Source organism: Gallus gallus, chromosome 13, assembly GCF_016699485.2.
Source record: "Gallus gallus isolate bGalGal1 chromosome 13, bGalGal1.mat.broiler.GRCg7b, whole genome shotgun sequence".
Lineage (NCBI taxonomy): Eukaryota > Metazoa > Chordata > Aves > Galliformes > Phasianidae > Gallus > Gallus gallus.
In genome coordinates this window covers 12,618,162-12,633,026 of record NC_052544.1, presented here as the reverse complement: position 1 = coordinate 12,633,026, position 14,865 = coordinate 12,618,162, and the positions used below count along the sequence as shown (strand labels likewise).

General features: G+C 58.0%; 2 protein-coding genes across 4 annotated transcripts; one reads left to right on the top strand and one right to left on the bottom strand.

Annotated features, from left to right (window-relative positions):
* Positions 1-22: 22 nt before the first annotated feature.
* LACAAT2L (low affinity cationic amino acid transporter 2-like) lies at positions 23-4,583 on the top strand. 2 transcript variants are annotated; one of them, XM_015293919.4, is made up of 12 exons: positions 23-90; positions 641-1,013; positions 1,121-1,276; positions 1,409-1,574; positions 1,772-1,908; positions 2,014-2,236; positions 2,433-2,569; positions 2,865-2,967; positions 3,040-3,182; positions 3,425-3,591; positions 3,865-3,973; positions 4,138-4,583. In XM_015293919.4, exons 2-12 carry the CDS (start codon positions 641-643, stop codon positions 4,581-4,583), a joined length of 2,160 nt encoding a protein of 719 aa, XP_015149405.2. In that variant the 5' UTR covers positions 23-90. The 2 variants fall into 2 exon arrangements, with proteins under 2 accessions (XP_015149405.2, XP_040503112.1); XM_040647178.1 differs by lacking the exon at positions 23-90 and having other exon boundaries at positions 144-1,013.
* Positions 4,449-11,077, bottom strand: CCDC69 (coiled-coil domain containing 69). Of its 2 annotated transcripts, none has more exons than XM_040647180.2 (9): positions 10,897-11,077; positions 7,553-7,622; positions 7,048-7,193; positions 6,887-6,962; positions 6,689-6,762; positions 6,451-6,552; positions 5,844-5,963; positions 5,504-5,601; positions 4,449-5,400 (listed from the first exon to the last, which is right to left on the bottom strand). In XM_040647180.2, the coding sequence occupies exons 1-9, from the start codon at positions 10,978-10,980 to the stop codon at positions 5,232-5,234; spliced, it is 939 nt and encodes a 312-aa protein (XP_040503114.1). In that variant the 5' UTR covers positions 10,981-11,077; the 3' UTR covers positions 4,449-5,231. The 2 variants fall into 2 exon arrangements, with proteins under 2 accessions (XP_040503114.1, XP_414586.2); XM_414586.7 differs by having other exon boundaries at positions 10,933-11,077.
* Between the last annotated feature and the right edge of the window lie 3,788 nt (positions 11,078-14,865).

Genomic DNA, 14,865 nt, shown 5'->3' with positions numbered 1-14,865 from the left:
GATTTAAGCCCAAGGGGTGAGCACAGATGCTGCTGGGGCTGCCTGAGGCTCACTTTGCAGCTGGAGAAGTTTTCCTAAAGGATTGCCAGGGTGAGTAGTTGGCCCTACCATGAAGGTGTTTTAGATTTTGATAACCTTCTGATTAAAACAAAATGATCGGGGAAAAGTGGTCTGAGTGGGACTGGTGGTGCGCAATGGGGAAACGCAGCTGGGGATGGGGTGGGAAGGCAGGCAGCCACGTGCTGCTGGGTGTCCGGCTCAGCTCCTGGCCCCCTGAAGAGCAGATGATGGGACCAAACTCCGTGCTGCACAGTGCAGCACTGCAGGAATGTGAAGGCACGCAGTGCCCCTCGCTGTGCTCCTGGGAGCTGCCAGGGGAAGGCACACACAGATCCCAGCATCTTGTCTCCCAGGGCACCAATGTCCACCAGCGTGGGGTTGCTGCAGGGCTGACATCCTTTCTGGTGACATTAGCAAGCCACGGCAGCACTGTGCAGGCTCACGGTCCCCTGCCTGAGCTGCGTCATGGTGTGGTTATGGTGCAGTGGGAGCATCCCTGTGGCAGCCGATGGTCCCCCCTGGTGCCCTCAGCCCATCCCCTGATGCAACATCCTCACACTGCTGCTTTGCTGTCCTGCAGATGCCGCGCTGGGGCTGCCTGCTTTCCACCTGGACGCTGCTCTCCCGCAGGAAGCAAACCCTGGGTGGCTCGGTGCCCTCCAGCCTCCGCCGCTGCCTCTCCCCCTCCGACCTGGTTGCGCTGGGAGTGGGCAGCACGCTGGGGGCTGGTGTCTATGTGCTGGTGGGGGATGTGGCCAAGACCACCTCCGGCCCCAGTATCGTTATTTCTTTCCTGATCGCAGCCATTGTGTCCATCTTATCCGGGTTGTGCTACGCCGAATTTGGGGCTCGTGTGCCCATGGCCGGCTCTGCTTATCTCTACTGCTATGTGACAGTGGGCGAGCTGTGGGCGTTCATCGCTGGGTGGAATCTGCTACTGTCCTATGTCATTGGTATAGGGCAGTTCTGACCCTTGCAGTGCTTGGTGGCTGTGGGATTGCCTGGCTCCATTGGGAGCATCCCCAGCAGTGCCCAAGCCAACACCATCACCACTCCCCAGGTACCGCTAGCGTTGCTCGAGCCTGGAGTGCTACCTTTGATGAGCTCCTTGGGAAGAGGATGGGGAGGTTTTTGGATGCCCATGCCCCCATCAACTCCGCAGGGATGGCGGAGCATCCCGATGTCCTTGCTGCGTGCCTGGTGGTGCTGCTGGCAGGTAATGTCCTTGCCCCACACCACCCTACTGCGCAGGAGGATCCCATTGCTGTCCCTCATTTCCACCATCTCCAGTGATGTCCATTGTGGTGTCACCCCAAGGGCACAGCCAGCTTTGTGCTCTTCTCCCCAGGGCTGCTTTCCTTTGGAGTGAAGGAGTCCACCACGATCAACAAAGCTTTCACTGCCCTCAATGTGCTCATCCTGCTCTTCATCACAGCCAGTGGCTTCATCAAGGGTGACCTGAGCAACTGGCAGCTGCGGGAGGAGGACCTGCCCTGGGCAGCCCACGGGGCCGGGTATGAGCTGCTCTGCTACCCAGTGCTGCCTTCATAGGGGTATATGGATAGATGGGTGGCCCCCTAATGTTCTCTCCTAGGAAATCCCACTTTCCCCTTTATTTCTCCATGCTCTGTTGACAATGTGCCTTAGAGCCGAAATCCCATCCTGGGACCCCTTTATGCTGTCTGACTCTTCCTCCTCTTCTTCCTCACAGGAACCAATCTGTGGCTGACAACACAACTGGTGTCTTTGGGGTGGGAGGCTTCATGCCATATGGTTTCACTGGGACCCTGGCTGGAGCTGCAACCTGTTTCTATGCTTTTGTTGGGTTTGACTGCATTGCTACCACAGGTGAGCCAGGGGAGATGGAGATGTGAATTCCACTATGGTAGTGAATCTTCTGCACCCATGCAGATGCTGCAGATCCACTCCCCAGCCTCACCTTGTCCTCCCCAGGGGAAGAAGTGAGGGACCCACAGAGATCCATCCCCATGGGCATCGTCCTTTCCCTCCTCATCTGCTTCCTGGCATACTTTGGAGTGTCTGCTGCCCTCACTCTGATGATGCCCTACCACCTCCTGGACACCACCAGCCCCTTCCCAGTGGCTTTTGACTATGTTGGCTGGGGCAGTGCGAAGCACGCTGTGGCTGTAGGGTCCCTGTGTGCCCTCATCACCAGGTGAGCGGGTGTCCTGGTGAGCACAGGTGACCTGTGGACACCACACCTGTGATGCTGTCCCTCATCTGATGGTAAGGGAGGTGACAGCCATGCCAGTGTGGTCTTGAAGAGGTCATGGATGGTACAGAAGACTGGGAGCTCGCCTGGGTGCAGGGTGTCACCTCCTGAGTGCTGCCCTTTCCTCCCCTCTCTGCAGCCTCCTGGGCTCCATGTTCCCCATGCCAAGGATCCTGTATGCCATGGCTCGAGATGGGCTCCTCTTCAGTCCTCTGGCCAAAGTCAGCCGCCGTCAGTGCCCGGTGGTGGCCACGCTGGTGTCTGGAGCAGTGGCAGGTGGGCAAGCTGCTGGGCTAGCTGTTATCCACCGAGGTTGTTCGCATTCAGTAGGGCCCCTATAGCCTGTCTGTGGGTGCTCAAGCAACATCTGAGGGTAAAATGCCAAGCAGAACCAGGAATCCTAAAGTGAGGAGCTGGGAAAGTCCTACAGTCTCTTGGAGACTCAGAGGGGGGTGTTGAAAGCTGGTGCTGTGCCCAGGGGCTGAAGCACCACCAGCTCGAGGTGCTTGAGCTCTGCTGCAGTGGTGGCACAGGGAGAGCGTGGCCCATGGTGTGCTCCTCATCCCCGCAGCTCTCCTGGCTCTCCTCCTCGACCTGAAGGCGCTGGTGGACACCATGTCCCTCGGCACACTGCTGGCCTACTCACTGGTGGCTGCCTGTGTGCTTCTGCTCAGGTGTGGCCGCAGGGTGGGCTGGGGAGGATGGGGACGCAAAGCATCACTGCCTGATGTTGAACATCCCCTCAGGTACCGCCCTGAGCCCTGCACACAGGATGTTCCTGCGAGGAAGGTCCCGGTGGCACAGCCCTGGTGGCACGCTGTGCTGCGGCCACCCCCCCATCCCACCCCTCATTCCTACACCGTGGTGTCCTGGGCTCTGCTGGCCATCGGTACGCACGGGGGCTATAGGGGAGCTGGTGTGGGCGGACCCGTGGGGACATGGCGGGGTGGGCAGGATCACACCCTGCAGCGCATGCTGAGCTCCCTCCTGCCCTCTCCTGGAGCCTCTCGCTCTCTCTGCTCTCCGTGCTAAAAGCTACACAGGCAGCCCCGAGCTGCCAGCTCCCACCCCGGCCCCGGCCCTTGTCACCGCATGGAGCTGCTCCTAAGGCACTCACCCGTATTCCCGCAGCCGCGCTGCTCGGTGCCGTCAGCGGGCTTAGCGGTGCCGCGCTGCCCTGCCTGCAAACCCATGGGGCCGGCTGCGGGGCTGCCCTGGTTCTGCCGCTGCTGGGAATCCTGGTGGCCACTCTGCTCGTCTGGAGGCAGTCCCAGAGCCGGGAGAGAGCATCCTTCACGGTGAGCAAAGCGGCCTCAGGGACCTTCCCTAGGGAAAGGGATCTGGGGGATGGAGCACCTGCAGCACCTCCTGCCCCAGTGCAGCACCCATCGGCCAAACCACCCCATGAGCACCCATCTCCACAGCAGGGGCTGGGCGACAGCACCCCTCTGAGCCCCATATCCCAGTGATGGGGTTGGGCTTCCCCTTGTCATAGCCACAGTACAAAGAGCCCAGGTAGGCTGCAGCTCCCATGATGGGTCCAGGGTGACCCCATGACCTGATGGCTGCAGGTTCCCTGCCTGCCCTTCCTGCCACTGCTCAGCATCACCACCAACAGCTGCCTGATGGCACAGCTCGGTGCGGCTGCATGGCTGCGTTACCTGCTCTGGATGGCCCTTGGTAAGCCCTGCGCCTTGCTTTGCTCTGTTGGTGGGGAGTGGGTGGTGGAGAGATGCCTGCTTTACTAGGAAAGGGCAATGGGAGCACCCCGTCCTCTGATCCATGGCGCAAAGGGTTTGGAGGAGAGGGCAGAGAGCCCCCCACTCTATTCTGCCCACTCCCAGGTTTTCTCATTTACTTTGGCTATGGGATCTGGCACAGTGCTGAGAACCGTCAGCCCCAGGAGCTGCAGGAGGACAGGGCTGGGGATGCAGCGCCTATGTGCCTGGGGAGGGCTGAAAGGGACAGCCTGGTCCCCAGCACCTGGCTCCATCCACCCTGTGCACAGGGAGCTGCTGTCTCTGAGCATCCCCAACCCTCAGGGCAAGCCCCCGCCAAAGGAGCTTTGTTTGGAGAGGATAAAGCAGTCAAGCTTTTTTGCTGGTTTTGTTATTTTTCTGCCACCCCACCGGTCCCCAAAAACACTGACACCGGGTTCTCAAGGCTGCTGCTTCTCATCGACTTGTCATTGTTACAGCCAGTAGCACGTTGGCCCGGTGCACAACTCATACACACACACAGACACACGGACAGACACCCACACCTCGGCTACACAGCCCCAAAGTGGTGACTGATGACACTGGTGACTGTTCCACCACACTCATGTGTGCCCAGGGGAAAGTGCTGTGTGCATCCAGCCCATACCCGTGTCCATCTGTGTGCAGTGGCCCCACAGCCCTGTTGGGGTCCACTGGCTTGGAGCAGGGGGATGTGACCTGCTGGCATCCTGTGGGAGGATGCTCTGCTCCCAGATGTGCATCTCTACCCAGTGTCGGGAGAGAAGATGGGGCTGGTGGTGCTGGCTGATTGCAGCAGCGACAGGCAGGGCTTGGCTGTAGCGTGGCAGTGAGCAGGGTCATACCTGGACCATGAGAAAGGTCCCTGGGAGCTGATGCTGGAGACGGAGGAGGCAACGGGGAGCTCTGACTGCCCTCCTGCCCCAGGGAATGGGACCAGCACATCCCACCTCCAGGCAGCACTGATGCTGGATACTCTCAGAGTCAAGCGCTAGGTCAGATCCAACCCCCATGCACGTCTGTGTGTTCCAGCTGACCCAGCTCACCCCTGCGGGGATGGCACAGTGCAGCCCCCTCTGCAGCAGAGGCCAGGGAAAGGCGGGCGCAGGTGTCCTGGGAAGTGCTCCATTGCACGGGGCCACCCCAAGGGCCAGCCCTGGAGAGTGGGAGCACTCACAGCAGTGCCACCCCCGGGCTGTGCGCTACGTGGCAATGAGAGGCACGTCACTGGCAGCGATGGGGAAGGGGCGGCCATCCCCCCCGTTGAGCACGCGGTACAGCAGCTCCTCCTTCTCATGGTGAGCCTGCTCCCGCAGCTTCGACTCCTTCTCCAGTGCCCCGCGGATGGCCAACAGCTCCTCTGACAGCTGCCTGTGGGCGAAGGGCAACGCTGTGGGATCCACGTCCCCACCACTGTCCCCTCTGCCCCCTCAGGTGCCACCCTCAGCCATGAAGCTGGTGGATGTGTGCTTACCTTGTCATCACCAGGTGGTTCTGGGTGCGCACCTGCAGGTCCTCATTCTCTTGCTGCAAGGTCTTCACCTTCTCCTCCAGCAGAAGGTTTCTTTCTGCCTGCAAGGGGAACGCCAGGGTGAGGAGGGGGCTGGGGAGCACCCACGTGTGTCCCCCAGTGCTGCGCTCAGTGGGAAGCCATCTCAATGGCACCTCCCTGCCCTAAGGGAGGAACCAGGCTCCATCCAGCTCCATTCAGCCCCAGATACTGGGCAGTATTCAGGTGGGGAGAAGAGATGCATTCAGGTGAATATCAAGAGATAGAAAGAGCAAAACCCATCTGCACACCCCCTTGAACCCACCACACTCTCCAGGTTCAGCAGCTTCTTGTCCAGGCCGTGGATGTGCTCATTCTTCATCTCGATGACAAAGTGTAGGCTCTCCAGCTCCTGCTCCCAGAAGGGACTGGGGCTCCCATGCTCCTGGAGGTACGGGGGGTGGGGGGTCAGAATTGCAGCGGGGTGGGCACTTGGTGCTTCCACCTTGGCTTATTTGCCCACGTGTGACCCCGCTGGGATGGTGCTTGCAGCTGGGGTCCTTTATGCCCATGATGGGTTTGTACACTCAGTGTGCCAAGATTTGCCCTTCGCTTGTGTTCAAGAGACCCAAACAGCCCACACACCTCCCAGGAATGGTGTTTCACCCCTTCAGCTGTCCCAGTGCCCTCTGTGCATCCACTGTTGGGGTTCATCAGAGAAGCTTTGTGCCAACCTCCCAGGGACGGGACACCTCCCTGACACCAATATGGGCCCTGGGCAGCCTGATCCAGTGGCTGGAAGCCCTTCCTTAGCAGGGGGTTGGAACTGGATTTGCTTTAAGACCTCTTCCAACCCAAGTCACTCTATGATTTCATGGATATTTGCACCCTGGGTGTCCTTCAGAGGCCACCAGCCATGCGTATCCCAGCACCTCGATGTGCTTCTTGTAGTCCCTGCTCAGCAGCGATTCCTCCACCCTCTTCATCCTGTCCTGGAAAGACTGCAGCTGGGATTTCAGTGCGGCGATGGTCTCCTGGGCAGCGGGGGAAGAAGCAGAAGGCAGCTGGGATTTTTTCTCCAGCAGGGGCACCCGGATAACACCAGGGCTGCGTGGCACACTGAGGACCCCAAGGTGGTCCTCTTAAGGCTGAGGATTTCCCCATGGGTACCTGTAAGGCTTCCTGGGACCTGTGGTGGGACTCTGCCAGCAGCAGCTTCTCCTGCTCATGCACTCTTCGGAGCTCTGTGGGGTGAACATGAGCTGAGTGTCACTGGCACAAGGACACCAGCGGTGGCATCCCCACGTCCCACAGCCCCCCATGAGCTGGAGGGGCTGCGAGGAGCATTGCTCTGCCCAGGGATCTCACCTTGCAGGGCCTCCTCATGCTCTCTCCTCAGGGCATCAAACTTCTCCTTCAGCTCCAGGTCCTTTCCTTCTTCCACCTGGAGATGACAGACACTGAATGTCCCATAGGCTGTCCCCGCCAGCCAAGCGCTGCACCCCACAGCGCCCTGATTCCTGACCCACCTGGCTGCTGACACCTCGCTGTCCCTCATCCTCTGCCCCCCGGGCTCCTCGCAGCCTCTCCTCCTCCTCCTGTCCTTGGAGCAGTTTCACAGCCTCCGCACCGTGTTCCTCCCCCAGCACTGCCAGCTCCTTGCCGGCTCCATTGGCTGCAAAGCAAACGGGGCTGAAACCAGGCACATCCCACTGGTATCATCCCCTCTGTGCTCTTCCACTGGACAAACCCCTCCTCCCAGCACTCTCAGTGCAAATTAGCACTAATTGGGATGGCATTAGCAGGCTGTGAGAGGAGGCAACGCCAGTGCCTCCTGCCCTGGGGATGGGCCATCTGCCCAAGATGCCGCTGAGACACCATTGGGATGCCACTGGGATGCCATTGGGATGCCATCGTCCCTTCCTGTGCTGGAGCTGGGGCATCACCCCGACCCTCCTCATGGGGACTGTTTTACTGCTTTCATAGCACTGCCCTGAGTGAGTGCATTGATGGAGACAGACATTTCCTTCTCACCGTTTTCTGTCCTCCAGGCGCTGAGCTCCTGGCTGGGCGCTCCCTGCTGTTGCTGGCCCTTCTGCTGCCTCTGGCCAAGAAAAACATGATATGCACAATAGGATGGGACAGCAAAACTTTTGGCTCAGTCCCTTTCACCCTCCTCCGTCCCTACTTCCCTGGGATGCACCGTGACCAAATACAAACCGCATTAGGGAGCCTGGCTGGAGAAAAAAGCAAAGCAAAGCAAACAGGCGCAGTGCTGCTCTGCTCCCCGGCTGCCCTCCTTTTGCAGCTGCAGGGAAGCGTGCTGCCAGAGAGCTGGGAATGCTGAGCCTCTGGGAAGCCCCGGCTGCATCTGCCCTTCTATGGTGCTGATGGAGGCAGCCGGGATTCGCCGTGTCCGTGTGCAGTGCGAACACGGCATGCTGAGGTCGGGCTGTTCCCTGCCTGCAGCACAGCTCCAGCCCGGAGCTGCTCCTTCAGGGCATTGAGAATGGGAAATGGGGATTTAAGAGCCGGGCACGCCTACCAAAGGGTTCCAAATTGAGCCTCAGCTGAGGGAAGGGCGCAAGGTGGAAATGCCACAGCATGTTCTGTGCTTTGCATGGCTGCGCAATGGCCGTGGAGACCTTTGGGGGCACCTTCCAGAAGTAGGTCTCAGACGTAAGCCTGATGAAGGCAAGACTGTGTGAGGGCACAGCCGTGGCACAGCCAGGGGGAGGCAGCCCAGGGTGCTCAAAGCATCATGAAGGTGACACCCAGGGACCGGCTGTGCACAGACAATGTCCCCAGCATGGCTCTGGGGCACTTTTCCCTCTCTCCTGTGCCCACAATCAGTGGGATGGAGCCTCAGAGCCTCTGTGCTACCCGTCAAGTTGGATTTCAGGCAACTGCATCAGCTCCAAAACCACTGCCTGGGGTGAGTAGTGTGTCAGCCTCGCCAGATCTGAATACCTGCCCTAAGGCTGCAGGTGACGGCACCTCTGGGAGCAATCGGAAGAGTGTCTGCAGCTCACTGAGCTCTTGAGTGCTCCTCTTCACCACAAAAACCAAAACCCATTGGCTGAAAGCTAAGCATGTGTACAGCAGCCCCAGAGATGCTCTGGCTGCAGCGGGGTTTGCATTGGGAGAACCACACAGAATATCCTGCAGGTGCTGCTGTTCTGGTTCTGTGATGTTTCAGCGTGAAGATGCATGCAGTCAGGTTTGGAGAGGCTGATGCCAAAACCACCCTCCATTAAAACATGTATTTATATACATACCCAAATTCTTACAACAAAATACTTCTAACGGTGTGGAGCAGAACTGTTGGAGGTCAGTTCTGAACAGTTCCCCCCTGGGCTTGCAGCACCTCGAGGTGTGCACCCATACACCTGCAGGCAGCTGTGGGCCTCTGCCTCAGCTCTCAGAGCTTTTATGCGCTGTGTTTTCTTCCTCTTTTCCTGCTTTACACGAAGCAACGAAACTACGCAACGCTGCGGTAAGTGAATGAAATCACACAGAGGCAGGAAACGAACATTCAAATCCCAGCTCAGCTGCTGGGTATTGCTCGGTGGCTGAGGAGAGGGGGGACAGGATTTGGCCGATGGCCCTAAAGCACCTCCCCCGGTCCCAGCAGATACCCGGTGCATGGGTACATGGGACCTGCGTCCTGCTGCTCTCCTGCTGTGGTTGTTTCGGGGTGATTCTCAGCCCTGTACAGTCAGTTCCGCCGCCGACAGCCCCACGTTTTGCATTCTGACCTTCCCCTGCCTCCCGCTGCTACATATAGTTCCTATATCTCCAAAACAAACTCACCCCAGCCCTGGAAAGCATCCAAGCCTCAGCCCTGATCTCTCTGAAAGGCATCCAACCAAGCAGCGAGCACACATGGAGGAGAAGGGGCCCCCGGGGCTGGGCTCCCACCTGTCCCCATTCTGCCCTATCACAGAATCACTGAATTGTAGGGTTATCGGCCGCTGCTGCTGGGGAGGATGTGGCTGCCCGGCAGTGCTGCCCCCCAAGGTCACCTCTGCCACGGGGGCACGTCCCCCCATGGGGACCCCCTCTGTCCTGGGAGTTTCTGGGGTCCCTCACCCCGAGGGATGTGTTTCAAAGGTGCATCCATCAGCAGCGGGAGGGTGGAGGTCTCACACTGTGTGCTGCGGTTCCCGGGGCAGCAGGACATGGGTAGCGGCGCTGCGTGCTTTCCTTTACCTCTTTTGGCCATAAAGGGGATTTTCAGTGCTGCTTTCGGGATTAATGCACCTGAGTCATAACAGGGGGGACGCTGTGGGGGGTTCAAACTGCAGCAAGCCGAGCGGATGAACAGAAGAGTTTGAGAGCGGGCACAGGAAGGGAGGTGCCTGCGGACTGAGATTTCCGCATTTCGGTGCATGTGTGCCTCAGCACCTGGGGCTGTGGGGCTGTGGCTTCTCCCTCCTCTGTGCCCCCTTCCCACAAGCTCTCAGCGTCACCAACCAGCCCAGAAGCATCTGGTCTCATGACACAGAGAAGAGCAGTTTTTTCCATGATACAGAGAAGCAGCCAAGCTCGCTAGCACTGTAAATAAGACACTTGCTGGCTGTGGGGCCGTGCTGCTCCCCCCACACATCCCACAGCGCTTCGGCCGTGTGCTCCCACTGCCCCGTGCACAGCTCCATGGGGGCACTGCGGGGCTGTGCCGACTTCTTTGCTGCCCCATCCAGCTCCCACAACCCATCGACAGCAGCACGCAGCACATCTAACTTCACCGGCAGCCCTGAGGCCAGCGGTGGGGGGTAAAGGAGTGTGAGCATGGCAAAAAACAAAAAAAAAGGATGATGATGTGTGGGGTTTAACTTGCAGAAGACCTCACCCGTGCACTGGGGGACTCAGAGCATTTCCCTGCAAGAGTGGAACTTTGGGCAGGATGGGTACATCGGGACAAAGGTGGGGAGGGGGGGAACCGCTTTTGGGGCATGGGGGGATGCTATGAGAGGATGGCAAGCAACAAGCTGGGGGATGAACCCTATGTGGAATGAGCACTTCCAACATGCATTATCACCCGGATGCTGCACTCCCTCGCTATGAGCTTCCACGTACTGTGGGGCTTCTCCCCGACGCGGGTGCAGCAGGGCAGGTGGCTGCTCGCTGCTCCCTCCTGCTGTGCCCACTGCCCAGCTCCCTGCCACCACTGCCGGGCAGGGGGGGACGCGGCCCCCAGCACACCTCCGGGACCCCCCCCTCAAAGTGGGGCTCCCCTCCACCCTAACCCCACAGCAAACCCCAACTCCACGCAAACCCCAACCCCGCGCGAACCAAACTCCACGCAAACTCCCAGCCCTGCCCAAACCGCATCTCTACGCCAACTCCCACCCCCCTCAATCCCTCACCCCACGCACCCCCAGCCCGGCTCCCGGCAGACCCGGCTCCGCTACCTTGCCGCCGGCGGGGCAGCAGCGCAGGGCGCTGCCGGAGCCGCCCATGGAAGCCCGGAGGCTCTCAGGCGCGGGGAGCGGGGCGCGCCGTCATCCCCCGACGGGCGGGCGGCGGCTTCCGCGGAGCGGCGACACCGGAGGGGACGGGACGGGTCGGGCCGGGACGAGCCGCCCCAGCTGGGAAGGCAGAAGGGGGGGGGGGGGAAATAATTAATTAATAAAGTCCCGAATCGCCGTGGCTGCTCGCAGGCGGCGCCGGGAGAGGGTGCTCTGCACCCCCAGCAGCGGGCAGCCCTCCCTCCCCCCCCCGCAGCTGCTTGCCCGCCTCTGGGGCTGTCCCTGAGTGCGCAGCGGGGACGATCCGGCCCCGGTAATTCCCCCCCGCTCTCCCATGCTCTCGGGGTGCTTCGGTGTGGGTGGGGACCCTGCGCGGGGCTGGGGTGAGGCAGGAGCTATGAGGGGGAACCACTGAGGAAGAGATGGGTTGGGGTTAGGGTTAGTGCTTACTGTGGGGTACTTGGGGGAAGGTGCTGGTTTGGGGGCGGTTTGGTTCTGCTCCGGGGGGGCTGTGCTTTCCGTGTTGTCTGCAGTGCCTGGGGGGGGGTAGGGGGTGTCCTGCTCACCCCCTCCTCAGCACCCCCAAATGCCCCCTGGGCTGGGGGCAGGATGCCGTGATTCAAGCAGGAAATCCTGTGGTTTGGAAATGGGCTCTGAACAGGAGGGGTTGTAGTGTCCTATCTCACAGCTACTGCCAAAGAGGGCAGCTTCCTCTGCACTTGTTGGTTGTGATGATTTTTTAAAAGGCTCTAAAATAAATAGAAAGGAAATGGAGAGGGAAAAGGAAAGGGAAAGTGAAAGGGGAACGGGAGTGGGAAAGGGAAAAGAAAAGGAAAAGGAAAAGGAAAAGGAAAAGGAAAAGGAAAAGGAAAAGGAAAAGGAAAAGGAAAAGGAAAAGGAAAAGAAAAGAAAAGAAAAGAAAAGAAAAGAAAAGAAAAGAAAAGAAAAGAAAAGAAAAGAAAAGAAAAGAAAAGAAAAGAAAAGAAAAGAAAAGAAAAGAAAAGAAAAGAAAAGAAAAGAAAAAGGGAAAGGGGAAAGAAGAAAAGGAAAAAGAAAAGGAAAAGAAAAAGAAAGGAAAAGGAAAGGAAAGGAAAAGGAAAAGAAGAAGAAAAGGAAAGAGAAAAGGAAAAGGAAAGGAAAGGAAAGGAAAGGAAAGGAAAGGAAAGGAAAGGAAAGGAAAGGAAAGGAAAGGAAAGGAAAGGAAAGGAAAGGAAAGGAAAGGAAAGGAAAGGAAAGGAAAGGAAAGGAAAGGAAAGGAAAGGAAAGGAAAGGAAAGGAAAGGAAAGGAAAGGAAAGGAAAGGAAAGGAAAGGAAAGGAAAGGAAAGGAAAGGAAAGGAAAGGAAAGGAAAGGAAAGGAAAGGAAAGGAAAGGAAGAAGAAAAAGAAGAGGAAAAGGAAAAGAAGAAGAAAAAGAAAAAGAAAAAGAAGAGGAAAAAGAAGAGGAAAAAGAAGAGGAAAAAAAGAAGAAAAAGAAGAAGAAAAAGAAGAGAAAGAAAAAGAAGAAGAGAAAGAAGAAAAAGAAAAAGAAGAGAAAGAAAAAGAAAAGGAAAAGAAAGAGTCCTGATCTGAAAAAAAAAAAAAAAAAAGAAAAAAAAAAAGCAACAACCCAACTTCATACCCAGCACTGCTGAAATAAGCATCCCAACCCGATCACAAGGCTGTGTCCGTATGGAAACACTGCCAGTTTTTGTCAACAAGTTCCTATTCTGACATTGTCCAAACAGCCCCTGGGAGCCGTCCCAGCTCAGGAGGTGACGGAGGTGCTGGAGGTGCTCCGTCACTGCGCTGCCAGGCGGTGTTCCTGGTAACCCCGCGGGGTGGTGGGAACACCTCTCTTCCCAGTGGGATTGTGAAATGTCGCTGGGATCAGAGGGTGGAGACCAGTGGGACCAGATGCCACATCCTCTCCCGGTAGATGCTGCTTCACCTGGGTGAAGTTTGTGAGTCAGAGCTGCTTCCTGGCGTCGGCCCTATGGTTGGAACCACCGGGAGCGTCCCTGCTCTTATCTCCCAGCAGCAATGCACGGGGCAGGTCTCCATCCCCATGGAGAGCACTTATTTGGCAGGCCGAGCAGATCGCTGCTGGGATAAAAGGCTGCGAGGTCTCCACCTCTCCGGGGTTAGTTAAAAATCCTGGTCCAGATCTCGGAGGTGAACACAAAAGGATGTGTGTATTTTTGGGCCGAAGTTGCATTGCTGAGACAGAAGCAGCTGTGCACGCAGCTGAGCATCCAGCTGGCATCGTGCCTCGCACGCATGCTGTTGTAGAACTTGGGGTGGTTGTGGGGTGCAGAGGGAATGCGCTGAGGTGTCCCTGTGTTGCAGAGCCTGGCTGCACGCGGGGCTTCTCTTGGCTGTGGAAGCATTGCAGGAGGTGTGGGGGCAGAGCTGGGGCTTGGGAAGGGGCCCATGCGTTGGGGCCGGCCCCAGCACCCCACTTCTGTAGCCCCCGTATGACCCTACACTCAGTACCTGGGTCACCCCAAAGCTCTCTGACTTTAACTTCATTTTTAGCAATTTCTCCATTTCTCCAGTCCTTCCTGTGTGGGCTGCACAGGATGAGCTCTGCTGGAGGTTTCCCTGCCAGCCCTGCTGCCTCTGCCCCTCCCCTCAGCCCCTAAGCACGATTTGCTCCCTTTGTAGGGTTTGCTCTGGAGTTGGTCTCAATGCCTTTCTACCACTGAACACCTTTCCAGCTGGGTGCTGGGTGATGGCAGGGCAGAGTCAACGCGATGTCCCCCTGCTGACTGCAGATGGCCTTTAAGGGTCTTTCTGACTCCATTGGTTCTGTGGTTCTAAGAGTGGATGCTCCCAGGAACGGCAGCACCTGGAGGCATCTCAAGGGCTTTGCCTGGAAAAGTGAACCTTGGGGGGGGGGGGGTTTGTCTCACACTCAGCTGTATTCCCGTAAGCAGGGCGCCTGCTGACCCAGCGCCGAGTTAATTTGTACCGATGGTGCTTTCAAGTGTTTGCCAAAGCTGATGGATAAGAGAAGTCCTTACGCAAGCTGCTGAAGTGCCCCGGCTCTCCCTCCAGCCCCAGATGCAGTGGGGTGGGTGCAGGGGGTGCCAGCATAGGAGTTTGCACACGGAGCCCTGGGGGGGTTCGTGGTTGCGCCCTTTGGCCCCCATGCTTTGCTCAGGGATCGCTGCTGTAAACAAGCCATGAAGTCACCATCTCCGCTGCCCATCCGTCGGCTGCTTCCCTTCTATGCAAATCAAAGATGTTTGGCCACAGCGGTGCAGACCTCGTGACTGAGTGCTGCTGAGTGGGTGGGAGAGCTCTGCAGCTCTGTCTGAGACGGGGCCCTGAAAGCATCTCCTTCTGTGTGGATGTGGGTCACACCTGCTGCTGCCCTGGGGAAAGAGCAGTGATTCCACAGCATTCCTGCCTCTGTCGGTTTCCTACCAGAGGGATGCGCTTAACCTGCCATTAGAACTCGTTCTTCTCTTTTTGTTGGTGCTGTTTTTCTTTTTCACGTGCAAAAATGCAGTGGGGAAAGGATGGGGATGGAGGACGAAAACTTTTCCTGCCATGGAAGCTAAGGGACACAGTGCAGATGCTCAAGCACAGCTGTGCCCGCACCTCTCCCCATGCATCCCCATCCCTGTTGCTGTGCTCAGGGGCCCCACAGTGAAAACCAATCCTGGGGATAACTTCCCCCACCCCCCCGCTCCCCAGGAGGAGGAGGGCAGGCAGGAATGGGGCTATTTATTCCCAGCCCTTAAGCCAGAGGGGGGGATCAGTGACAGTTGTCGTTGATGATGGGAGCAGCATCCATCCATCCCGGCACACTCCCTGCGTGCTGCCGGCTGGCCGCGCTGCTAAATAAGGATGGAAAGCTAAAAATAGAGCCCAGCAGGGACTGGGATGAGC